General features: G+C 40.5%; 1 protein-coding gene across 1 annotated transcript in view; it reads left to right on the forward strand.

Moving 5' to 3' along the window:
* The window catches only part of GALC (galactosylceramidase), a 59000-nt gene extending 48264 nt beyond the window's left edge, over positions 1-10736 (forward strand). The window contains exons 15-17 of the mRNA XM_065871105.1: positions 3343-3506; positions 4918-4994; positions 10590-10736. Coding sequence (XP_065727177.1) covers positions 3343-3506; positions 4918-4994; positions 10590-10736 — 388 coding nt within the window. The remainder of the gene's footprint in view (positions 1-3342; positions 3507-4917; positions 4995-10589) is intronic.
* Positions 10737-26277: the final 15541 nt, after the last annotated feature.

Raw genomic sequence — 26277 nt, forward strand, 5'->3', positions numbered from 1 at the left:
GAAAGTCTCTATCCTTTCTGTATTGCCTTACTCCCTGTTATAAATCCCAATTCTAGTCTCAAGCTCAGATAGTAAGTCTTAAGAAACTCCTATCCAGAGTTTCTAGAACCCTTACAGCTCCTTGGAGAGTTATTGGGGGTAAAGAATTCTTGCCTAATTTAGAATAACTTCAATGGCTTATCTTCTTATACAACAGAAATACTGTTTATCCAAACATCTCTGTACCAGACACTTTATCTGGGCATTCTGGTCATGTCAGCGGGGTTTGTGATTTTGTCATTTGTTACTAATGGTCTTACGGTAAGACAGGTGGCTGCCTTTAATTATCTAAGGGATGGTCCCTGTTATTTTGATCACCGGTCTGGAAGCCAGCCACCATAGAAAACCTTTAAGTTTCTGTGACAACCCATATCCCCCACGCTCATGAACACTACATAGGGCTCTCTCTGAACCCCAAATCTATTGTTTCTGGCTGGGACTCCAGAAAGACTGGGAGACTCTTTCGTTGTAGTAGAGAGATGATGTAGAGCACCATCTACAGATTAAACAAAGCTCTTCATACCTTTGAAGGTTTTGCAGTATTTAAATAGCATTACTCAATCTTTGCTATTGCAGTGTGTAAGGAGGTGAAGAGGAGGATGGGGGAAAGTGGGGAGAGAAGGGAGGAGTGACATATTCTGAAAGAAAAAGAACCAGGAAATGGCAATTATGCATGTCAAGAAAGGACTATTTTTGTCTTTCTTAAGCCCTGCTTTCATCATGTTCTTTCACTGCTCAAGAATATGCAGTGGGGCTTCCCTGGTGGCGCAGTGGTTGAGAGTCCACCTGCTGATGCAGGGGACGCGAGTTCGTGCCCCGGTCCGGGAAGATCCCACATGTGGCGGAGCGGCTAGGCCCGTGAGCCATGGCCGCTGAGCCTGCGCGTCCGGAGCCTGTGCTCTGCAACGGGAGAGGCCACAGCAGTGAGAGGCCCGCGTACCGCAAAAAAAAAAAAGTGTGCAGTGACTCTTTCCTGCTACCGAACCAGATCTGCACTTCTATGCCTGACTTCCAAGATCATTTAAAATTTGGTCTCATCCTATTTATTTTGTGTTATTTCCCATTATCCTATCCTGGATTCAAGGGAGCCAGACCTGTTTAGCGATGTACACACATCCCATGTTCATTTCTGTTCTCTGGCTGTGATGCCCATTTATTGCAGGGAAAGGAGGGAATGAAAACTGGGTAACACTAAACACTGGTATGAGTTTCCTATAGCTACCTTTTGGCAAAGGTAGCATCCTCTTTACCTTATAGACTGGGAAACTGAGGCTTCGGGGTGAGATTTGTTCAAGATCCCATACTTTTAAATTCCAGAACCAGGGCAAGAGGCCAGGTCTGTTTGGTGCTGTAGCCCATGCTCTTGGACTATACCTCACAGCCTTGTTTTAATCATTGTCTTCTTCCTGAGAGGAGGAAAGGGAAAGTTAGTAAGTTAGTGGAGTTTATCCATAGTGCTGTTCTAGTAAATCGGCTCTATGTGCGCACAGTGCCATCAGTTCTTAGAACTGTGTTTAGGACAGACCTTCTTTCATATTTAGATTTAGTTAAGTATCAGCACAGTAATTTGACTATAAATGGTAGACTTTACCAAAGCTGTTAAAGACTTCCATCTTGTTAGTAAGCTTTGGTTGGGATCTGAGGACAATCACAAAATTGTCTTTCGCTGCACAGACCTGAATTCTGCATCCTTTTGATCAAATTTGCTTAATTATGTTGGCTGGTTTGTGTTCTCTCAGCACTTCCAAGAGATTATGGCTGTGGAAGACTAAACCAAACTTTTATTCTATTTTATTCATTATCTGTAAAATTGCCTGTAAGTTGTGATGCAAGAATCACTTATTCTGGACTGTAATGTATAAAAGGAAAACGTTTGATCTTCTCTCACTCTAACTCTAAATAGAATAAGTTTTTGGTGCTGACAGGATCTGTAGCACTTTCAAACTTCTGATGAGCCAGCAGGGAGGTAGGGGATGTAAGGAACAAGGCTGATCCTTGGTGGTTTCATGCTGGTGATAATCTACAGAGAGAAAAACTCCCTCTGCTGTGGGAGGACATACAAGAGAGACTGAGCTTTAGTTACTTGGCATTTGATTTTCCCGTAAAGTAGCCCAGCTTTGATTAAATGATTAAATGTCGATTTTCCTGATTGTTGTGTACCTGCTGTAGGCGCTTCTTTTTTATATTTTCCTTTACAAAGTAAAATTTCACTGTGCAAAATTCACTGACAGGAAACTCTGAGAAATGTAAAAGTCACATAATTCTGGATCCAATTTCTCCCCATTTCCAAAATATATTTCTTGGCATTCTTAGTTTTATTTTAGATAAATTGCTTGCTTTATTACATGACTGTGTGCAAGTTTTCTAATTCTTTTCCATTTGCACTTAGAATTTGAGTGGGAGGGGAATTATTCTCAGAGGTCGTATTGGATTGGGGTGGTTATATCATTGCAGAAGGAATCCAGTAGCATTTGTAAAAGGAAGCCTGGAGGAGATCTCATCGTTAAAGCTCTGGTAGTTCCTGGTTGGCTGAACCTTTCTCGTCCTTTGATCTCCTGTCAGTGATACCAAAACCAGGGTTTTACTGCCTCTGCACAGACTTAGGTACTCTGTAGGGGAAAACGGTCCTCCAAGTGAGATTCCTGGACCAGAAGCATCAGCATCACCTGGCAATTTGTTAGACATGCACACTCAAGGGGCCCACCCTAGACGTACTGAATCGGACCCTGAGGGGTGGGGCCTGCAGACTGAACTGAATAAGCCCTCCAGGGTGATTTCAATACTGCTCAAGTGTGAAAAGCCCTACTGTAGAGTCAACGTAGAGTTGACTGTGTCTTGTTGGGGTTAAATATAAAAATTAGCCTCAAAGCAGCTTTTGTTCTCCCAGAGGTTCCTAGCAGTCTCCACTGCTTCCCTTTGCTGATGGAAATGTAATAAACCTTTTTGTTCAGAATGATGTGGAAACTTATCTTTCACGTATTCCTAGAAAAAATGGCTTCTCCTTATATTCTTAGAATGAGAAGTTATTTTATTGTAGAAAGACAGGAAATATATTCTTAAGAAGCTTGAAAACAGTAAATATTATTTTCCAACAGTAAGTCATTAAAAGAGGCAATGAAATGACTTGACTTCCGTCATGTAAAACTTGAAACCATCATCAATGAAGCCCATCCCTGGTATAAGTGTGGACTTAGCAAATCACATACCTTGATTAGAAGTTTGGAAGCATGTGACTGTGAAAAGAGCCATTTGTGCTACATTTGAAATGACATAATTAAAAGCACTAACACTTTGATTTTGCAGGTCCAATTTGACTATAAAGTGTGATGTGTACCTAGAGACCCCTGAGAAGGGAGGTGTGTTCATTGCTGGAAGAGTGAATAAAGGTGGCATTTTGATTAGAAGTGCCAGGGGAGTTTTCTTCTGGATTTTTGCAAATGGAACCTACAGAGTTACAGGTGATCTAGGTAAGTGGCTTCTTCTATAGCACATGGTTACTGTATGATATGTTGCTATATCTGTCTGTTACTTATGGGAGTAATGAAGGAGCTTTATACCTCATCGTGTTCGAACATCTAATTGAGAAGAGATTCAACACGTGTAAGCAAACGCCAAACGATTCAAAATTATAGTGTTAATTAGTACAGACAGAGGCAGCTCAGTGAAAGAGAAAATTGTGCAAAGCTTATCGGCTATTGTAGAGTTGAGCTAGGCTGTCAGAGTAGGATTACCAGAGATTGGGGTGTGGTGCTAGTAGTAGGGAGAGAATACTCAGGAAACACTATAACTCAAAGCAAGACTATAAGAATGTTGCTGGTGTGCTTATGGAAATACAAAAGGAAGGATTGATTTGTTTAAGACGGAGGATTCCTATTTCCTAATTTAGTCAATATTTGAAAACAGCTGGACTTTTCTCATTCATCTTAACAGCCCTTGTCTTATGTAGAATAGTATTTTATCCAGAATAGGTGCTTAGAATCCGTTCAAGTTGAATCCCATCCACTTCACTTTGGTTTGGGTACACACTGCTCTGTTGAAACTAGACCTTATTGGTGGTGACTCTTCTTGATTCATAGTCTCTTGACTTTCGTCCTGCATTAATAAAAAATCTTCTCTCCTACAGTTTGTTCCCCTATGCCTCTTCCTAAGGTGAAAAGGGCTCCAATAATAAAATAAAAATTAAAGAGGGAGTGGGTAATGAGGACATTAGAATAGGAATTGCATAATCATAGCATGACTGATCTGGAAGGTACCTTGCATTTTCCAGTCCAAAAGAGAGTGGCAGAGAGGTTAATTGCTTTACCCAAGGTCTCAAAATGAGGTAGTGGCAGAATTGGAACTAGGGATTTAAATCTCTGACTTCAGTCCCCACTGCTCTGTGTCTTAAACTGCCCACTGGACATCTCATCCTGGCTTTCTCTCAGGCATTCAAATATAATACGTTCAAAAATTAGCTTATTATTTTCTCTCTAATTCTCAGCGAGTGCTATTACCATGTAGCCAGGTACACTAGCTGGAAATCTTATGGTAGATTTTGACTCTTCCTCCTTATCCTCCATATTCAGTCCAATCAGGTGTACATGCAGACCTGAACTATACACGCTAATGCGTCATTGTACCGTGCTTGGTTTGTAAGTTTATTTTGCTCGTTCTCTTGTGAGCTCACATATGGCTCAGAGTAGGATCTCTCTGCATGCTGGATGGATGCCAGAATGAAGGATGTTTTGTTTTAAATCAATTGTAGGTATGGAAATGTCGATCTTTATTAAGGCTGACTTTACTACATACAAATGCGCCTAAGAACCCCCACTGAGTTATGGGATTCTGTGATTTAGATTCTAAAAATACATCAACCAGGATAATCTCTTTGTGTTACAGCTGGATGGATCATATATACTTCAGGACATGCTGACGTTACAGCAAAAAAATGGTATACACTCACTTTAACTATTAATGTAAGTATTGCTGATCAGAATGCCTGAGGTAAAAATATTCTTTTCTTGTGCTTTTCTAACGTTTTCTGTTATCAAAGGGGGAAAGTACGATAAATAGTGGAAAATAGGCAGAGAGTCTGCCGTGATACCAGCAAACCACCAGTCCCTGGGATGATAGCGTGTGTCTGGGTAAACGCACCTGAGAACCATCAGCAGCTGACTTTATCACCCCCAGTATTTTGTTTTGTTTTGTTTTTGTTTTTTAAACTCAGGAGTAATTGGCAGAATCAATAATTGAACTATTTTTTTTTTAAAGTTTTCTTAAACCAAGATTCTTATTGGAGCTAATAGGTATAAGCAAAGTCACATAAATTTATTTTTTGATGGTTAAGAATGATTTGGTTTTCAGCTATAAGCACACTTTTTTAGAAGTTAGTTTCCATGACTCTTTATCAGAGATGATACCAGATTGACGGTAGTATCATGGAAATCTAAAAATATTTGTCAAAATTATTGGTTGATCATGAGTTATTGATTGACCTGCTTCCACGGGATGCTGTGTAGAGAAATCCTTCTGTATAATATACTGCTCTCTGCCAAGACAGTCCTGTCATAATTTTCTTTAGGTTACAATAGAGATAAAAAATGGAATTCAAATAACTTTTTGAACTTGTTCTCTTCTCTTACTCAACCACCAAAAGTGACAGTACTAATTTTTCTGGCAGTAACAATATTTACTGAAAATCCAGTTTGGGTGTGACACAGTTTATATAACTAAAACCACACTTGATGGGTGTAACCTCGTTCCTAGTTCTTCCCTTTTGCAGTGAACTGAGGCAGTAAGGGCTGGCTTAACTGCAGATAGAGGGGAGGCATCTTTTATGTGCCTTTGGTGTGAGGTGGTTCCTGCTGGAACAAATAACAGTACACATGTGCTGTTATTTGTTTAGGCAGATACTAGGTCTTGGAATTGGATTTTAAATTTTAACAGATCCTGCCCCTATTGCTAGCCAAACTATATCAATTTTTATAGCAGTTATAATAATATTTGATATTACTGATTTTAAAGATTTTTTTCAAATTAATAGACATGAATTTTATTTCCTTGATAATTAGGGAGGTTGCACATCTTACTATGTTTATTGGCTGTTTGTGTTTTTTCTTCTCTGAAGTTACCCATTCACACTCTTTCCTCATTTTCCTATTGTGTTGTCTTTTTCTGATGGATTTGTATGAATTTATTATATATTCTGGGTAGTAACTCGTCTGTTATATGTGTCACAAATATTTGCTTCTATTCCGTCATATGTATTTCAATTTGCTTATGGTATATTTCGTGAATAGAAGTTTTAAACTTTGCTACTGTCATATATTTCACTTTTTTTCATTGCTTTTATGTTTTATTTAAGAAGGGCTTCCCCTTTCTCAACGTCAGGAACATTTTTTCCCCAAAACCAAACAAAGTTTAGGATTTTTTTAAATGTTTAAGTCTTTAATCCATCTGGAATGTATTTGTGGTTCATAAGGAGAAGAGCCCAACATAATTTTTTAAAAACAAGTGGATAGCCATCATATTTAGTACATAGACTGTCCTTTTGCCCATGATTTAAAAGCCATGTTTTCGACATAACAAATCATCATGTGTACATAGGCTTATTTCTGAGCTTTTTTTCTGTTTAATTGCTTTGTTTGTTATTATCCGATATCCCACCTTAAATTGTGTTTACTTTCTGTAGTAAAGATATCTTTGGTTACATGGTTTACTTCCTTCAGAGTTCCTTCCTGACCACCTTCTATAAGATAGCACCCCGTCTCACTCTCTTCCCCTCTTCTCTTCCTTAATTTTTCACTGAAGCTCTTGTTAACCTCCTGACATCTTACATGTTCTGTTGATCGCTGTGTGTTTGTCCTGCTCCATTCACTAAAACCAAGCTCCTTTAATGACGGGCATCTGTTTTATTCATTGCCGGCTCTCTGGCACCTAGAAAAGTGCCTGGTGCACACACAGTCAGAGCAAGAACCCTTGTAGAATGAATGAGTGGATATCCGGTGAGGCAAGTTCCTCATTATTTCTTTTTAAAAATTACCTTTGCTATTTCAATAGTATATTTACTCTTCTATTTGAATTTTTAAAACATCTTTTCAATCTCATGAAAAATGCTACTAGTATTACTCTGAATTTATACATCAATTTGGGCAAAAATAATATATTCTTTTAGAATAATGTGTTTCCAGGGACTTCCCTGGCGGTCCAGTGGTTAAGACTTCGCCTTCCAATGTTGGGGGTATGGGTTCGATCCCTGTTTGGGAAGCTGGGATCCCATATGCCTTGTGGCCAAAAGGCCAAAGCACATGATAGAAACAACATTGTAACAAATTCAGTAAAGACTTTTTTCCTAAAAAAAAGAATAGTGTGTTTCCCATTCAAGAACATGGTAACAAGAACATGCTGCCTCTCACCATTTATAAGATCTCCCACTGTGTCCTTCAGTTTTATTTTTATAGTTCTTCCACATTACTTGAAGGGCTTATTTTTAGTAATTTTATGAATTTTTTGAAATTTTGAATAGGATTTAAAAAGGTAAATTTCCTTAATTTTATTAGATATTTTGCATACATGTTTAAAAAAAGGGCTTATCGAAAACACCTGCCTCCTTCCTCACTGCTGTTCCTGCCGCCTCACCCCATTCTGTGTTCTGCTCCTCTGACACAGCCACTTTGAACTATTTCAGCTGTTTTCTTCTGGTATGTCTTTTATATAATGTGATTTACTACTTTTAGAAGTTAGCTCCAGTCTTGCTACTGGGATGGGCGGGGATATTGCTGACTTACACCTGCTCCACCCCCTACCCCATTATTTCTTGTTCCACCAACTCTGGGCACATAATCCAGAGCGGTCTCTGAGGCACCCACCATCACATCAGCCTGTTTCAATTCTTCACAGGCCACTTATCTCTTAGGTATCATGCATGTTTGTGTGTCTCCTTCTACTAGAATGTAAGCTGTATAAGAGCAGGGACCTTGTTTTTCTTGTTCGTCCTAAACTCCCAGTGACTTAAGCAACATTTGACATATAAATATTTGTCGCATACATGAAAAACAAAACAAAACAACATCTTTTATGATGTTCATTTTCCAAATTACTGCTAATATGAGGATTTTATGATTTTGAAATTGGCCATTTTTGAATTCTTCTCAGCACACATCAGATGCTTTATCTTAGCGCTGTTGCGTGGGGGTTAGAACGATAAACTTTGAAGTCTATTAATAGTCACTTGCAGATATTTTATGTTGCTCTGCTTCTGTTTTACCATCATAACCTCATGAAGACACACCCTTATGTAGATTGAATGGTATCATATATAAATATATACATATAAAGGTTTGGTACAGTACCCAATATGTGGTGAGCACTTTAATGAGTCAAGTTAATATTCTTAGGAGTAGGTGTGTTAGGAACCAGACAGGTCAGCATTCACATTTCCTTACTGATATATGCTGAGACTTCCAGCAAGTTATTTCACGTTTTTGAGCCTCTGTTTCCTCATCTGTAAAATGGAGGTAGGCTCTGTAGATTGTTTTAGAGTTTTTTATTTTTCATTCGACACATTTTTATTAAGCATCTGTTACATGCACTGTTCTAAGTACTGGGGATACAGCAGTGAACAAGACAGAGGAGGTTCCAGCTCTCTCAGAGCCTGTATTCTTCTAGGACAGGGATTATTAAACTTTTTTTTTCTTTAAAGAGCCAAAGAGTAAATATTTTAGGCCTTGTGAGCCCTTTGGTCTACATTGCAGTTGTTCAGCTCTGCTTTTGTAGTGAGAAAGGAGCCGTAGACTATAGGTAGATGAATGGGGGTGCCTGTGTGCCAATAACATTTAATTTATAAAAATAGGTGGCTGGCCTGTGGGCCACGGTTGGCTCACTCCTGCTCCAAATAAACAAATAAATAAAATTATGAAGGAAAAATGAGATAATGAGTTAAAGTAGCTTCCCTGCCAGATTCTCTAGATAGAGAGGTCAGGGAAGGCCTCTTGAAGTGGGTGATGTTTGAGGTGAGAGCTGAGTGGTGGGAAGAGAGCAGTCTGAGCACAGGACACTGCTGTGATTGGCCTTGCGTGACGAGCTGCCAGAGGATAGGCTGGCTGACACCTGGGGGGCGAGGGGCAGGGGGAGGATGAGCTTTAGTGCTGAATATAATTTGTGTGCGTAAGCTCCTTGGCTCAGTGTTAATATTCACTGTCCCCTATGTGGCAGAAGATGTTCAGGAAGCACTTCCAGAGCTGAAGGTGGCTGTGCAGGTGTGTAGTAGCAGAAATGTACGTGGCTCTGAATGTGGAGTTGCGCAACTCAAATTCAAGTCCTAGCGTTGCTGGCAAATCTGTGACTTTGATTTTTAGTCTCATTAAGTCACCGTGTCTCCATGCATAAAATAAAATAAGTAAATGAAGGCTCATTCCAGTATAATTTTATGACTTAAGAGCAGATTTTATTTTGATCCTTGGCCTAGTGCTTTGGATCTTTTGCTCTTCACTCTTTGAAATTAGCTAGTTTTAAATGTAGCTGGAATGAGTGTGCTGTGGATATATGCTCATAAGCATGCTATAATAATGATAATAAGAGCTGTGTGCCAGCCACTTAGCTAAGTAGGAATGGCAGCTGTCTGAGGAGGACATTATTTTTATCTTTCTCTGTCAGTGACTAGGAAGTTGTTCCTGTGGATATTTCTCTCCTTCCATCCACTCAACCCCCCACCTCTCCCCAGTCATCAGTTTAACTGATAGTTACTGTTTTTCTAACTTAAGTGTAGGCTCTTGATATAACTTTGAAGTGGTATTCTGTACATGAGGATAAAGCAATAAAACGAAGGTTAATTACTCCTCTCCCAGCTGGGCTGAGGCTCCTTAAAGAAGACCTCAAATGAACATTTTGAGGGACTTCCCTGCTGGCGCAATGTTTAAAACTCTGCGCCCCCAGCGCAGGGGGCCTGGCTTCGATCCCTGGTCAGGGAACTGGATCCCACATGCATGCCGCAACTAAGAGTTCGCATGCCACAACTAAGGAGCTGGCGAGCTACAACTAAGGAGCAGGTGAGCCGCAACTAACACCTGGTGCAACCAAATGAATGAATGAAAGAATAAATAGATAAATAAGAAAAGCCTTTAAAATAAATAAATAAATAAAACATTTTGACCCCAGCAGTCCTGTCTGAAGAGCTGGTGGCTGTAAGCTGTCAGTACAATGCATGTACATGCCATTACGTGTAAATGACAAATGGTTTTTTTTTTTAGTGAACTTTTATCTAAAATTTTATCGTAATATTATGAAAAGTGTTACATTTCTGCAAGTTTTACAGCATTTAGGTGGAGTACAAGGAAATACTGAGGTATTCTTGTACCTTGGAAACTGTTTTATATAAATAGATAAGAATTTCCTTTGAAAACATTTTTTCTGTATTTCAAACTTTTGCTCAAACTTGTGGAGTCATTTTGCTGTGGTAAATCTTAAGTGAGAAGGATATTTGTTGCACTAAGTAGGTTGGCCATCCATTAAGAAACAGACTTCAGAGGATCAGTTTCACGTGTCTTTAAGGGATGTGTTTCTCCCCACTCCAGGGTGGTTTCTCTTCTGGCACGCTGAATGGCAAGCCTCTCTGGAAAAACGTCTCTGTGAACTTCCCAAAGAATGGCTGGGCCGCGATTGGAACTCACTCCTTTGAATTTGCACAGTTTGACAACTTTCGTGTGGAAGCCATACACTAATACCCACAGAGTGCCATAGAACACTCTCTGGATTTTCTTTCTTTTTGGTTTTGGTTCAGAGCCGTTTCTGGTTTTGATGGATCAATATAGGAGCCTTTTGGAAGCTACAAAAAATGGAGAGTAAATGAGGAGAAAAAAATATTTTTGCTTGACCATCTTGAAGATTTTTTTTTTAGAATTCCAAGGAGAAACAGATGAATCTTTAATATAACCTGATACATCCCGTACATAGGGCACTAGGTACGTTGGTCACATCCTGCAGAGTGGTTTGGGTGTTCAGACCTCGAAGCCTTGTGTTAATGCTGAGGTAGCTCTCGTCATCTTATTTGCACGACCATGCAGATGGCAAGGACTTGATCGTCACTGTGATGTATCTATTCATGCTGACTGTGTGTCTAGTGAGCTGGTGTCCTCGTCGTGGGTAATGCTGCCGTAACAGGAAGCTGAAGAACACTGGATATACTGCTTTTTTTGTTGTTGTTCGTATTACCTTTATTTCATTTTTATTAAAACAAAATTTTTAAACGTCTTTATTGGAGTATAATTGCTTTACAATGTTGTGTTTCTGCTTTATAACAAAGTGAATCAGTTATACATATACATATGTTCCCATATCTCTTCCCTCTTGCGTCTCCCTCCTTCCCACCCTCCCTATCCCACCCCTCTAGGTGGTCACAAAGCACCGAGCTGATCTCCCTGTGCTATGCGGCTGCTTCCCACTAGCTATCTGTTTTACGTTTGGTAGTGTATATATGTCCGTGCCACTCTCTCACTTTGTCCCAGCTTACCCTTCCCCCTCCCCATATCCTCAAGTCCATTCTCTAGTAGGTCTGCGTCTTTATTCCCGTCTTATCCCTAGGTTCTTCATGACCTTTTTTTTTTTTTTAGATTCCATATATATGTGTTAGCATACGGTATTTGTTTTTCTCCTTCTGACTTACTTCACTCTGTATGACAAACTCTAGGTCCATCCACCTCACTGCAAATAACTCAATTTCGTTCCTTTTTATGGCTGAGTAATATTCCATTGTATATATGTGCCACATCTTCTTTATCCATTTATCTGTCGATGGACACTTAGGTGGCTTCCATGTCCTGGCTATTGTAAATAGAGCTGCAATGAACATTTTGGTACATGACTCTTTTTGAATTATGGTTTTCACAGGGTATATGCCCAGTAGTGGGATTGCTGGGTGGTATGGTAGTTCTAATTTTAGTTTTTTAAGGAACCTCCATACTGTTCTCCATAGTGGCTGTATCAATTTACATTCCCACCAACAGTGCAAGAGGGTTCCCTTTTCTCCACACCCTCTCCAGCATTTATTGTTTATAGATTTTTTGATGATAGCCATTCTGAACAGTGTGAGATGATATCTCAATGTAGTTTTGATTTGCATTTCTCTAATGATTAATGATGTTGAGCATCCTTTCATGTGTTTGTTGGCAATCTGTATATCTTCTTTGGAGAAATGTCTATTTAGGTCTTCTGCCCATTTTTGGATTGAGTTGTTTGTGTTTTGGATATTGAGCTGCATGAGCTGCTTGTAAATTTTGGAGATTAATCCTTGGTCAGTTGCTTCATTTACAAATATTTTCTCTCATTCTGAGGGTTGTCTTTTCATCTTGTTTATGGTTTCCTTTGCTGTGCAGAAGCTTTGAAGTTTCATTAGGTCCCATTTGTTTATTTTTGTTTTTATTTCCATTTCTCTAGGAGGTGAGTCAAAAAGGATCTTGCTGTGATGTATGTCATAGTGTGTTCTGCCTATGTTTTCCTCTAAGAGTTTGATAGTGTCTGGCCTTACATTTGGGTCTTTAATCCATTCTGAGTTTATTTTTGTGTATGGTGTTAGGGAGTGTTCTAATTTCATTCATTTACATGTAGCTGTCCAGTTTTCCCAGCACCACTTATTGAAGAGGCTGTCTTTTCTCCATTGTATATTCTTGCCTCCTTTATCAAAGATAAGGTGACCGTATGTGCGTGGGTTTATCTCTGGGCTTTCTATCCTGTTCCATTGATCTATATTTCTGTTTTTGTGCTAGTACCATACTGTCTTGATTACTGTAGCTTTGTAGTATAGTCTGAAGTTGGGGAGCCTGATTCTTCCATCTCCGTTTTTCGTTCTCAAGGCTGCTTTGGCTATCCGGGGTCTTTGTGTTTCCATACAAATTGTGAAATTTGGAAATTCTGCTTCTTGAAAACTACTTCAACATGTTATGCTTACACTCTAAAAAGTATTTTTTTCCTTTCCTTTTTAAGATGAGGCTTTTGAATTATAGATATATGGAGTGGGATAATTTGAAGAATGCCCCATTAATAAACTACCTCTAAAGCTATTTCTACAGTAATAAATATTAGCAGATTAATTGGGTTATCTGCATTTTTTAATTCTCTTGGGTCCGACTTTTAGTCTCGTGACCCTTATAACTCTCTGTGATCATTTTCCCAGGTGACTGGAAGGAGGAAGAAAACCCCATATAGCCAATGCTGTGAGTGGGTCCAAAGGTAAAATTGTAGCAATTTTCTTGTGTTTCATTTTATTGTGCCTTTCATTGTCTGTCTTTACTCTGTCCCTATCATTTCCAGTATGTCTGCTTTATTTCTGATGTTCTTGTCTTGTTGCACTGGTTAGGACTTCCAGTACAAGGCAGGGAAGAAGTGATAAGAGCAGATGTCCTTGCCTTATTCCTGATCTTAGGAGAAAAGTGTCTTTTGTCATTGAGTGTGATGTTAACTGTAGAGTTTCTTTTTTGTAGATTCCCTTTATCTAAGGAAGGTTACCTTCTATTTACAGTGTGCTGAGAATTTTATTATGAATAGAGATTTAATTTATTAAATGCTTTTCCTATACCTAATAACATAGTTATATGATTTTTCTCCTTTATTTTATTAAGGTGGTATGTCATATGTTTGATCTTCACGTATTAAAACAACTTGGCATTCCTGAGATATAGCATGACCAATTGGGGTTTATTACCCTGTTTATATAGTAGTGAATTTGATTTCTGGGTATTTGGTTAAGGGTTTTTGGTTCTATATTTATGTGGAATATTGGTCTAGTGTTTTTTTTCGTATAATGTCTTTGTCTGGTTTTGGTAACAGGATGATGCCTTATAAAATCAGTTGGGAAGTGTTCCCTCCTCTTCCTTATTTTTTGAAAGAGTTTGTGAGTTTCTTAAATCTTAGATGGAATTCATCAGTTGTATTGGTCAGGGTCCAGTCAGGAGGCAGAAGCTACACTAGGAAAAACTTAACGTAAAGAGATACTAATTAGTAATAGGATTAACTACTGAGGAGTAAAGAGACACCTAAAGAACACAGAAATGGCAGCTGTAGAGACCAGCCACTTCCTTGACTGGGGAAAAGTGCTCAAGGAAGGAGCACATTTGGAAGAGGGCTTCCTTGCAAGGCCGGGATTCAGATCTCATTGGAGGTGGTTTGGCTGTGGCACTGTGGATGGCATAGGAGTTTGCTGGGATGGTGAGCACTGGGTCTGGCAAGCAGGAAACTGCCTTCCGGGCTGTATTTGAGACTCATTGGGAAACTACCTCCCGGGATGCTGCTGAAACTCTCTAGAAAGTTACCTTTTGTGGTGCTGGTGAAACTTTCTGGGAAAGCTCTTGGAGTGTTGGTGAAAACTACTGGAGGGTAAGTACTGGCTGTCCCAGCCCTCACTGGAAGGGGTGCATCACAGGGTGTCCCCAGGGCTGCTATTAGCCCCACACCACAGGAGCAGGAAGAAGAAAGCACATGGTCTCAAGGATGAAAGCTCCTTTCCTCTGAATGTCCCTGCGGTACCCTCCTTGCTCTCTGGCAAAAGAGAAGTGTTTACAGGCCCCAGCTCCAGTATCACAAAGCAGGTCAAAGAAGAGGAGTTGGGGCTGAGAATCTCTAACAGAAACAGGGTTCTCCAATTTTAAAATTTCTTATGTCAGTTTTGGCAATTTATGTTTTTCAAGGAGTTTGTCCATTTTATATAAATTGTCTATTGGCATAAACTGGTTTACAGTATTTCCTTTTTATTGTCTGTAAGACATTCCTGATATGGCCACTTTGTGCTTTTTCTCTTTTTATATTTATTAGTATAGTTAGAGTTTTGTAAATTTTATTTATCTTTCAAAGAACCAGATTTTGGTTTCTTAGATATTTTTCCTTAGGTTTCTTTATTTTCTATTTTATTGATTGCTGCTTGTACCTTTGTTATTTATTTTCTTCAGCTTACTTTGGGTTTATTTTCTCTTTTTCTAGCGTCTTAAGATGTCAGCTTAGATTTTTGATCTTCTTTTTCTTAGATATAGGCACTTAATACTAAAATTTTCTCTAACCACTAATGTAACTGGATCTCCCATATTTTGATATGTCATGTTTTTATTTTCATTCAGTTCAAAATGTTTTCTAATTTCCCTTGTGTTTTTTGACCTTTGTGTTAATTAGAAGCGTGGTGGTTGATTTCCAATTATTTGAGGATGTTTTAGATTTCTTTTTTATTATTGATATTTAACTTCATTATGTTAGAGAATATGCTTTGGTCAGAGAATATTCTGTTTGATTTCAATTATTTTAAATATATATCAACTTGTTTTATGACCCAATTTATCTTAGTTGATGTTCCCTTGAAAAAGAATACAGATTCTGCGGTGTATGACTGTAATGTTTTAAAATATTAAGCCATGTTGGTTGATAGTGTTGTTTAAGAAGTCTATGTCCTTATTGATTTTCTGTCCACTTGTTCTATCAATTATTGAGAGAGGAGTGTTAAAGTCTCTGAATACAATTGTGTTTTCTATTTCTCCTTTCAGCTCTGACAGTTTGATTCTTTTGGAGCTTTTAGAGCTTTGTCAGGGCAGATCCAGAGTAGCCTTTACTGCAGGTCTGGAGTAGCCCTGTTCTTAAAGTGTGGAATTCTCTGGAAGTTGAATGAGTTCACCACTATACAGCTCCACTATAGTTCAGATCTTGAGGATCTCCCAGCTCTGTGAGAATTTTAATAGTTGTTCAGCTAATAGGTCCTTTGTAACTGTTCTCTCCCTGGTGATGCTTTGCCTGGCCCATGGAGAGTCACACTATGAATACATAGCTTAGCCTAGAGCCAAAGATGCAAATGGACCCCTCTGCAGATTTCTGGACCTCATTCTGCGTAGCTTCCTTCTCTCAGGTGCTCTGCACTGCAAATTTCAGGTGTCTCAGCCTCCTTCAACTCTGAACCTTATCTCCACAGCTCTATAAGAGCCCGCCCCCATACTCTGTATTTCCCCTCTGTGTACTGGAATCTGATAAATTCCTCCACATAGAAATAGGAGATCACAGGGCTTGGCTCATTTATTTCCCTTCTTTCAGGGATCACAGTCCTGGGATGTGTTGTCTACTTTCTGAAACAGTTGGTTACAGCGGAAGGACTGGTCCATTTCTAGTTACTATTCTTTCATAGCTGAAAATGGAACTCTCCATTCGTTTAATTTAATATTTAGCCTTCATGGTCTTTTCCAAAATCCTTTAACGCTAATAATATGAACCACGTGTTATTATGACTTGGACGCTGTTTCAGGTGGCAGCTTGATCTTCTTAAGTAGCTTTTAACCCTTTGGGTAAAGAATGCCTCATGCTTCTGCATTCCCTGTATTGGTGCACAGTATTAATAGGTGCTCAGCAAGGACTTGATTTCTGGTCAGGTTTGATTTGATACACTGTGTTTATATATGGGTACTGGGAACCGTGAATTGTATTTATTAAAGCAGACAAACCAAACCTCTAGATGAAAACACTTTGTAAATGGCTAAAGTTACTTCACATACTGTCTTAGCTATTTGGCTGCTAGAACAAAGCACCACACAGTGGGTGGCTTATAAACAACAGACCTTTATTTCTTACAGCTCTGGAGGCTGGGAAGTCCAAGATCCAGGCAACAGCATGATCCCCTTCTGGTGAGGGCTCCCCTTCTGGCTCATAGCAGCCCTTCAGTGAGTCCTCATACAGTGGAAGGGGCTAGGGATCTCTCTGGAGCCCTTTTATGAAAATAATAATCCCTTACCCTCATGACCTAATCACCTCCCAAATGCCCCACATCCCAGTACCATCATATTGGGCATTAGGATTTCAACATATGAATTTGGGGGAGACATAAACATTCAGATCATAGCACACACCTAAAAGTCACACTTGGAGGAGCGCCATGATAACAGTATTGAACGTGAGTCCTAAGGTCTGGGTTCAACGCCTGCTCTCTTACTCATTGGCTGATTGAATCCCTTAAGCCTTCTGGACAAGCTGCTGTTCCTATAAGCAAAGAAACGAGGCTGGTTGCTGAGACTCCTTCCGGCTCTTGCTCTGTAATTCTGTGGCTTGTAAATCTGCGTTTCTTTATTTAATTCAGATTTTGCTTATCTGAAGAGGTAATTTCTTTTCCAAATCAGTATGGTTTGCTATCCATTGTTTCCCATAAAGCAGATGATCATACAATGCCTTGTACATTTTCACTGCAGCAAAATGGCTTCATGGAGTGAAATCATTTTGCAAATGTTATTTTACTTCATTCTAAAGTAATATAGATAAGCTTTGTGGCAGATTCCATTCTTCGAGATATGTGACCTGCTTAGAAAAGACTAGTTTATCATTCTCACAGGACTATTAGTAATATTTCAAACTATCACGGTGTCCACACATTGTGATAAGTTAGACTAGAGTCAAGCGGTAATCAAGAGGCATGATTTAGAAACCACAGTTTTGCTCATAGGTGGATTCTTTCTAACACTTGATTTTTCTTTTATCTTGATATTTTTCTTTCACTTGAAAGAAGTACTTGTTTTCTCTGTATGTATGTCAGAAATATTATAATTTGATTTTATTATTCTGAAAGTAGCCTTTTGGCTTTACTCTAGGCCATGGGTAACTTGAAACTGTCTTAAAACACGGTATCCTCCTCCTCTTCCTCCTCCTCCCCCTTCCCTTCCCCATCCTCCCCTCCCCTCCCCTCCCCTCCCCTCTCCTCCCCTCCCCTCCCCTCTCCTCCCCTCCCCCTCCCCTCCCCTCCCCTTCCCCTCCCCTCCCCTCCCCTCCCCTCCCCTCCCCCTCCCTTCCCCTCCCTCCCCCTCCCCTCCTCCTCTTCTCAGCCCACTCCTCCTCCCCTTCTCCCTTCTCTTCCTTCTCCTCCTCCTTCTCCCTCCTTTTCCACCTTCTTTTTCCTTCTTTCTCTCTTCCTCTTTCCTTCCTTCTCCAAAAAAATTGAACTTGATGCTCCATATAATTGATCATTGTTACTCAACTAGAAAAAAATGCAAACACTTTGAGGAATTGTGGGTATTGTTGGGCAAGAAGCTTGAAGTGATTTCATTCCAACAGGATATTTATAATTTTCACATTCACTGAGGGAGGGAAGCATGAAATTCAGTGATTTGAAGATTATACTGGAAAGACAGTTTATTACTTTCTGCATCTGTTTGACAGATTGCACTGTTTAATGTTTTTGAATTGTGTGGTATGTGCTGAACACAATGTGGGGAGTGTTTTTGAACCCGTGGTAAAGATTGCTATGCAAGGTGGTACCATGTGCTTGTATGGCTCTTAAGTTTGGGGGACACAGTGGCACCCTCCCAGGTCGGGTCGCACACTTTCTGGCCCTGAAGGCTCATAAGATTTCTCAGCTGCTTGTGATACTGTCTAACAGGGGTGGGAATATGGTCAGATTGTTTACAAATGGGATTCAGGGTATCTCTACCCTCTTGTCTCTTTCCAATTGCTCTGGAGACTAGATGTGTGCCTGGCTACTCCTTTTGTGTAACTGGTAACAACCCCAGGATCATTTGAGAATTTCCTGAAAGACTGGGTAAGTTGAAGATCAGTTTCTCAGGTATAGCCTCCCCTGGCCAGTCCAGGCCACAGAGCCTCCCAAAGTCTCTTCCTGCGTACCCTCTGACAGATTTACATAAACTGTGATTACCTTTGCAAATAATTAAGGTTTGCAAAGAAAATTACCTAAGATGCTAGAATGTTTAATTTTACGTGTCAACTTGGCTAAGCCATGATACCCAGGTCAAGTATTATTCTAGATGTTTCTGTGAAGGTATTTTTTAGGTGAGACGAACATTTAAATGAGTAGACTTTTAGCGAAGCAGATTACCCTCCCTAACGTGCCTGAGCCTCATGCAGTCAGCTGAAGGCCTTAATTTAAAAAAAGACTGAACTTCCTTGAAGAAGAGGGAATTCTGCCAGTGGATGGCTTTTGGACTCAAACTGCAACTCTTCCCTGGGTCTCCAAGCCTGCTGGCCTACTCGGCAGATTCTGGACTTGCCAAGCCTTCCCAGTTGTGTGAGCCAATTCCTTAAAATAGATCTCTCTCTCTAGATGTATACATCCTGGTGGTCCTGTTTCTCTGGAGGACTTTAATACAGATGCCTTTATCATAGAAGTGCATTTTGGCATTCTTTAAATGGAAGTAGATAAAATCTTCCATTTGGAGTACTGCATTACATTTTCTAATAAAAATGTAACTTAAAACCCAAGGGTTTTTGGCTATTTTTTATAGAGGATAGAAGAGTGCACGGGAAACCTTCGATGATCATAAACATTTGTGAATGAAAGTCAAATGAAAAGCCTACAATTACTCTGTGATGACATTTCCCTCCCCTAGCAGTATAAAGGGTGTAAGAACCATTTACCTATTCCTCTAAAGAGAGTGCATATGGCTTGCTGGCTTATGGTGATGTTTAAGTAAAAAGCTTGCTAAAAAAACTGACTTTTGAAAATTACTCTTCTGCGTGTTTCAGTAGCATTTTTCTTCCCATATATGCTTCTTGTTGACTGCTCTTCCTGAGGGGAAAAAGGGCCTGGCCCTTCCCATTTGAGAAGATGTACTGGAAAGATGAATTGACATGTCATTGACTGGAATTTAGTAACATTCTAGCCAGAGTCACCAGAGAGGCTGGGAATTAAGGTCTTTTAGCTGTGCACGTTGGCACTCCAAATAAAATTGGGTTCAATTGCTCAGGAGAAAGGGAAAGTGAATATTGGGGCCAACAACTACCAGCCTCTGCCACCTGACGCTTATCTTTGTTAGTGTTATTTAAAATCTCAGTCTGTGGAAAAGGATTTTGCCTAGTGGTTTTCAGTACTGCTATATTAAATCTGGCAGACCTGAATCATCATTGTTTTTAGGGAAAAACAAAAGCCACATACACACACTTAAAATTACTGGAAAATGTTGGAGCTGGCAGGGATCTTAGAGTCTGGCACATTATCTTCATTTGGCGGAGGAAGAAACTAAAGCACAGAGACGCAAAGTGACTTAAAAGTTACAATGCACTGCGAAGACTTCTTGGAAGCAGGAAGTTGGTTGTCTCAGCCTGTACCTATACCCACCCCACCCCCAACCCCAAACCCTGTCATTTCAAGTTTAATCAAAGTCACAAAGCTATCCAGCCCTTCAGGGCTGCATTTGTTTCTTTCCATGAAACTTAACTCTACAAATACCTGCCATCTGGGAATAAGCAAGCCCAAGTAAAAAGCTGCAAATTCTTGCTGTACCGCTCACACTATTTATTTTTAGCAGCGAAAGGATCTTTCCCACTCTTAGCATCTTGAAATAATAAAAGCCAGCATCTATTGAGAATTAGTTTGTAAGCTCCATGGAAGCAGGGATCAAGTTTAATTTTCCTCATCACTCTATCCGTTGTGCCTAGCCCAGTCCGTGATGCATACTACAGAACACAACAAATAAATAGCTGTTGGATGAGTGGACGTAGTGTTTACAAGGTGGCAGACACTGTGTTAAGCACTTTTCATGGGTTCTCTCATTCTGTCTTCATAACTATCCCATGAGGTAGGTAATATTTTAAAACTAAAATTTGAAAACGTGCCCAAGCATACAAACATAGTGAGTGTTAGGACCCGGACTGCTCTGTCTGACTGCATCCTGAATCACTAGGGAGGCTGGAGGTTTCGGGGTTGCCATTGATTATCATATGAAATGTATAAAACTACTGTTAGATTAAATATGGGGAATTTTAAAAGCCTGACTAGCTGACATGTTATCCAGCACTAAAGATAAGTTACTGAACCTTAAAAAATAATGGAAGAATAAAATAGGAAAAGACTGACCTGCTGGGTTAGCTAAAGATGGTTGGGTACTTGGGGAGGAAAAGCATGAGGTTGAGTGGAGAATAATTATGCAATAAAGTTTCTACCTTACCTTGTTTGAGAGTCCAGGGACTCTCTTCTGCATTCCATTTGAAAATGCCATCCTGTGGTGTATCACCTCTAGATCATAGATGAGAGACATTGAAATCTTATTGCCAGGGTTTATTCCCATGATGCTAAACCTTTCAGGGGAAATGGTGCATTTGCACAGACGCAGAGGAGAGCAGTGAGCCCCAAGAACTGACTCTGGTTTCTATGCCTCAGGCACTGCTCTTCCGCCTCGTTGGGACAGAATTTTTCTATTTTTGTGTATGGGATTTTTTATTTTCCCCCTGAGGCATTACTAATGCCAGAAGTCTGTGTTAGGTGGTGAGGATGAGATCCTGTTTCTCAGACTCCTACAGCCAGACCTAAGCCATTGTGTCTGGAACAGAATCCCTAAAGCTGATCCACGGGACTGACTTGATCTAGGGCTCAAGTCTTTGAGTGGATGCGGGTTGGAGACCATGATGCCACATTCCTTTAAAGGTTTTATTTTTTCCCCTCCCTCCATATTTCTAGAGCCTGGTTGTTCTCAACCACGGGTGCACATAGAATCATCTGAGGAGACCTAAAATATGGATGCCCAGGTTCCACCCCTAAGGGTCTGGTTTAATTAGTTTGGAGAGAGGTCCAGGCACTGGCATTTATTTTAAAAGCGTCCCAGGTGATTCTGATGCGTAGTGGGCGTCGAGCGTCATTCTTGTAGGCTCCTGCCCCAGTGACCATTGTTTTTCTTCGCCTTTCTCCCCTTCCTGCGTCCTGGCTCATGCAGCCTGGGGGCGTCTTCTCATATTGGATGGCATTTGTAAGGACTGTTAAAGACTGTGCATTTGATTGGGGTGGGGAGGACAGGACACGGAAGGCTTCTATGAAATCACAGAGTGAGGTATATATAACAGTGGACTATTTTTTCTTTTTAATTAAAAATTAATGAATATCCCACATGCCGCGGAGCGGCTGGGCCCGTGAGCCATGGCCGCTGAGCCTGCGCGTCCGGAGCCTGTGCTCCGCAAGGGGAGAGGCCACGACAGTGAGAGGCCCGCGTACCGCAAAAAAAAAAAAAAAAAAAAAAAATTAATGAATAAACCTAAGGAAAGAAATAACTAAAACTAAACAAATGTGAACTAGAAAATTTTTATGGCTTTTCTGTAACCAGTAAATCTGAGCACAGATTATCTTAACAACTGGAAAAAATAGGCTAAATGAATGCTTTTGTAAGAAATGGCCTTCATAAAACTGACTCAAGATGAATTGAAAAGAAAAAAGAAAGCCATCAATTATCATGGAAGAAATTGAGCCATTTGCTGTAAAACATCAGAGAAAAACAGTGTCCGCTTGGATAATTTTAAAATATTGAGGACCAGATGGTTCCAAGGCTGTTTAAAAGTGTTCTAGAACAGGGAAAAAGACGTAAAGCTTCTGAATTATCTTTCTGAAACAAGCACACCATTGGTATAAGATAATGGGTGAGGGTAGCTCTTAAAAACAGTTAAGGGATATATGTATATGTGTAGCTGATTCACTTTTTTTTTTTTTTTTTATTTGCGGTACGCGGGCCTCTCACTGTTGTGGCCTCTCCCGTTGCGGAGCACAGGCTCCGGACGCGCAGGCTCAGCGGCCATGGCTCACGGGCCCAGCCGCTCCGCGGCATGTGGGATCTTCCCGGACCGGGGCACGAATCCGTGTCCCCTGCATCGGCAGGCAGACTCTCAACCACTGCGCCACCAGGGAAGCCCTCTTTCTTGTTTCTTCATTTCTTACTCCCTTCCTGCCTTCCTCTCCATCTCTTGTCTCTCTTTCTTTCCTCCTCCCTCCCTCCCTCCTTCCCTTCCTTCCTTCCTTCTTCCTTCCTAACTTCCTTCCTTCCTTCCTTCCTTCCTTCCTTCCTTCCTTCCTTCCTTCCTTCCTTCCTTCCTTCCTTCCTCCCTCTCTTTCTTTCATTGTGTTTCCCTCCCTGTGCTTCTCCTTTGTAGAATTTACAAGCACATAAACATTTGTTTAATTTCTGTTTTTTGTCTGCCTTCTCCACTAGACAAGCTTCTGAAAACACAGCCATGTCCGTTGGGCTCATTATTCTATCTCTGTTACCTGCCCAATAACGGGCACATGGCAGGCACTCACTCAATCAATATATATTGAATGAATAAATACATGAATACTCGATGGTGATCATTAAAATAATAACCTTTAAATTGCTAATTTTATTATAAGCTAAATGTCCTAGTCTCAAAGGTATGATCCAAATAAGGTCATGTTTTCCTTTTTAAGTACCCACACTGTAATGTTCTGCATTGTCTAAGCCATAGGCGTCCCCTCCCCAGGGGAATTCTGGGGGTTGTGTGAGGGGCTGTGTGTCAATATATTTATGGTGTATGTAAATGGTCAGACCATAAATATTTTAGGCTTTGCAGGCCATAGGTCTCTGGGTACAACTGTCAACTCTGCTGTTTCTGCACTAAAGTGTCCACAGATAAAATATAAATGAGTGGACATGACTGTCTCCAACAGAACTTTACTTATGAAACAGATGGTTCGCCTGGGTGTTGTAGTTTGTTGATTCCCGTTCTAGACGATAAAACAGATGTTTAACATGGCAGGTATGACAAAGTGCTAAGAATCAAAACAAGACACGGTGGACAGCAGAGGACAGATTGTGCAGGAAGTTATGCTGAGTAAGATTGGAAATCCTTGGAAGATTTAAACAGGGACATGGTCTGCTCTGACTCCCAGGTCCAGTGGAGCACATTGCAGAAAGGGTGGACACTTGGAGACCAGTTGGAAGGTTATTGTGATGGTCCAGATGCAGAGGGGTGGAGATTGGTACCGGGATGGGAGTGATGAGGTGGTAACAAGCGGTTGCATTCTAGGTAGGCTTAGAAGTTGACCAATAGGCTTTGCTGATGGTTTCAATAAAAGAGGGAAGTTCAAGGATGACTCTAAGATTTTAGTCTGAGCAGTTGGAAGAATGGTTTTTCCATCTACTGAGATGAATAAGAGGGGAGGAGGTATGGGTTTTGGTCAGAAGACCAAGAGTTCTGTTTGGGACATGTTAAGTGAGAGATGACTGTCAGACACCCAAATAAAGCTGCTGAGCAGGCAGGTGGATAGATGAGTCGGGGATTAAGGGGAGAGTCATCAGCATGTGGATGGTCCTTGCAGCGTGGATGAGATCAGCTAAAGAATGAGAATTGTGTGGAAAAGAGGTCCAAGGATTGAGCCCTGGGAGGTTCTGAGTTTGGAGGTCAGGAAGAGGAGAGCAGGGAGAGGAGAAAGCAGCCAAGGAGGCTGAGGGGCAGGGGGGGAGGCAGTGTGATAGCAGAGAGGCAAGGGAGAGCCGGCTCAGGGCGGGGGACATGAGTGGCATGCCCACATTTGCTTCTTAAGCCCTGCACCCGGGGCTTCCTGTGATTAGATGCTGGAGCTCAGCTGGAGAGCTCTTTGCGTTGCCTCTTGGACTCTGCATTTCATGTCCCCCTGCGGTTCTGGCTGCTGCTTTCAGCGAACTCCCAGACCATCACTCTTCCCTGATCCTTTTATTGCCTCACCAGTTGCATTTTCTTTGCAACTTGGCAGGGAAATCATACCTCCCAAATTGCTCATAATCCTTGGCTAAGCTGACTCCTTTTGTACTGAAAAAAGGAAGCCAGCAGAGCCAGAGAATGATTTCTGGAACAAAGAGGAACATTTTCTAACAAAAATACAGGCACATCATATACCCTCCACCCCCTTTCCCTACGCCCTGGGGCAGGATGAACTCTCCTGGCCAAGAGAGCAGCTTTCCCCTTACAGGGTGAAAATGCAGCTCCCCTGAGGACTGTGGGAAGCATCCTCAGTTTCCCATGGAGGCAGAAGCAACAGGAATGGTCTTTTCTGAGCCTGTGATTGTGTGCACAGAACAAATGTGGGGTGAGAGGGAGGGTGGACAGAGGTGAAAGAGAAGGGCCCGGGGGAACCGAGGAGGTCGCCGAAAGGAGAAAGACCGAGGCAGAAACCCTGAAACTGGAGGCAGCAGGCTTTTTGTGTATCATCTTGAGTATCTGTGACTGAGAACTGGCCCCATGTTTAAGGTCATGGATCCAGGGAGTTGGTCCCCTCCTTCCTCTCTCCTTTTTCCATCACAACAAAGATGACACCTGGCATTCTGAGCTCACATCTGCTCATGCTTTTGTTCTATTTTTTCCTACTCTGTTCTATTAGGGTGTCTGGCATGAGGGACTGAGATTTGAAAGCGACACTCCAGCTGTCCCCTCTGTGCCCACTCCTACTGAATTATCCTGAAATCCCTCCTGCTGGCATGATCCCCTCTGGTTCCCCCTAAGAAGAGTCTGGGGCAGGCTTCTGTTCTGACACGGAATCATGCCCTTGGCACTCCGCGCCCCCCAAACAGTCTTCTTGGATTTTTTTCTTGTATTTAATAAATGTAATTTGCAGGCATTAACCTAGGGAATTAGTTCTGTGTAAACAGAGAAGAGTTTAGGTCTTTGGTCAGAGATGTAGAATTCACATGTGTTTGGGGGCAACGTTTCTGACAATAGAATAGGAAAGGAAAAAAGCATAAGCTTGCTCACCGAAGATAATCACATGTCGTCTTGTTTAAACTCTTCTGTTAAATTCAGTATTTCGGGCTATTCAATTTATACCCAATACACTTACTTTTGGCATACTTATGTAGAAACGAATGTAACAGATATGTGTTTCTTTGGCTGGCAAGTTAAAAAAACAAATGAAAATTGGAATTTTATCTTTTAAATCATTAAATAAACTATTACAAGGATGCTTTTTTCCCCCCAAATTAATAAAACTGCTTTCTGGAAAGAAGATTATTTTTAAACCTAATGTATGAACATCCATCATCACAAGGTAATATTTTTAATACTATGAGCATATTCTTAATTTATTTAAAAAATTTTATGCTGGTCATTTTGTTAGATTATTACTTCTTACTTATGTTTCAGTTCCTACTTTTAGAGAAACATCAAACATAATTTATATTCTTTACCAGATATTTCTAATACCTGAAGTCCTTTTTAAAAATTGAAATATAGTGACATATAATATATGTTAGTTTCAGGTGTACTACATAGTGATTTGACATTTGCACACATTATGAAATGATCACCATGATAAGTCTGGTAACCATCTGTCACCATACAAACTTATTACAATATTATTGAACACATCTCTTATGCTGTATATTACATCCTTGTGACTTATTTATTATAAGCAGTTTGTACCTCTTTTTTTTAACATCTTTATTGGAGTATAATTGCTTTAAAATGTTGTGTTAGTTGCTTCTGTATAACAAAGTGAATCAGCTATATGTATACATATATCCCCATGGGGGATGTATGGGGGATATATGTATCCTCTTG

Source organism: Phocoena phocoena, chromosome 2 (assembly GCF_963924675.1).
Source record: "Phocoena phocoena chromosome 2, mPhoPho1.1, whole genome shotgun sequence".
Taxonomy (NCBI): Eukaryota; Metazoa; Chordata; class Mammalia; order Artiodactyla; family Phocoenidae; genus Phocoena; species Phocoena phocoena.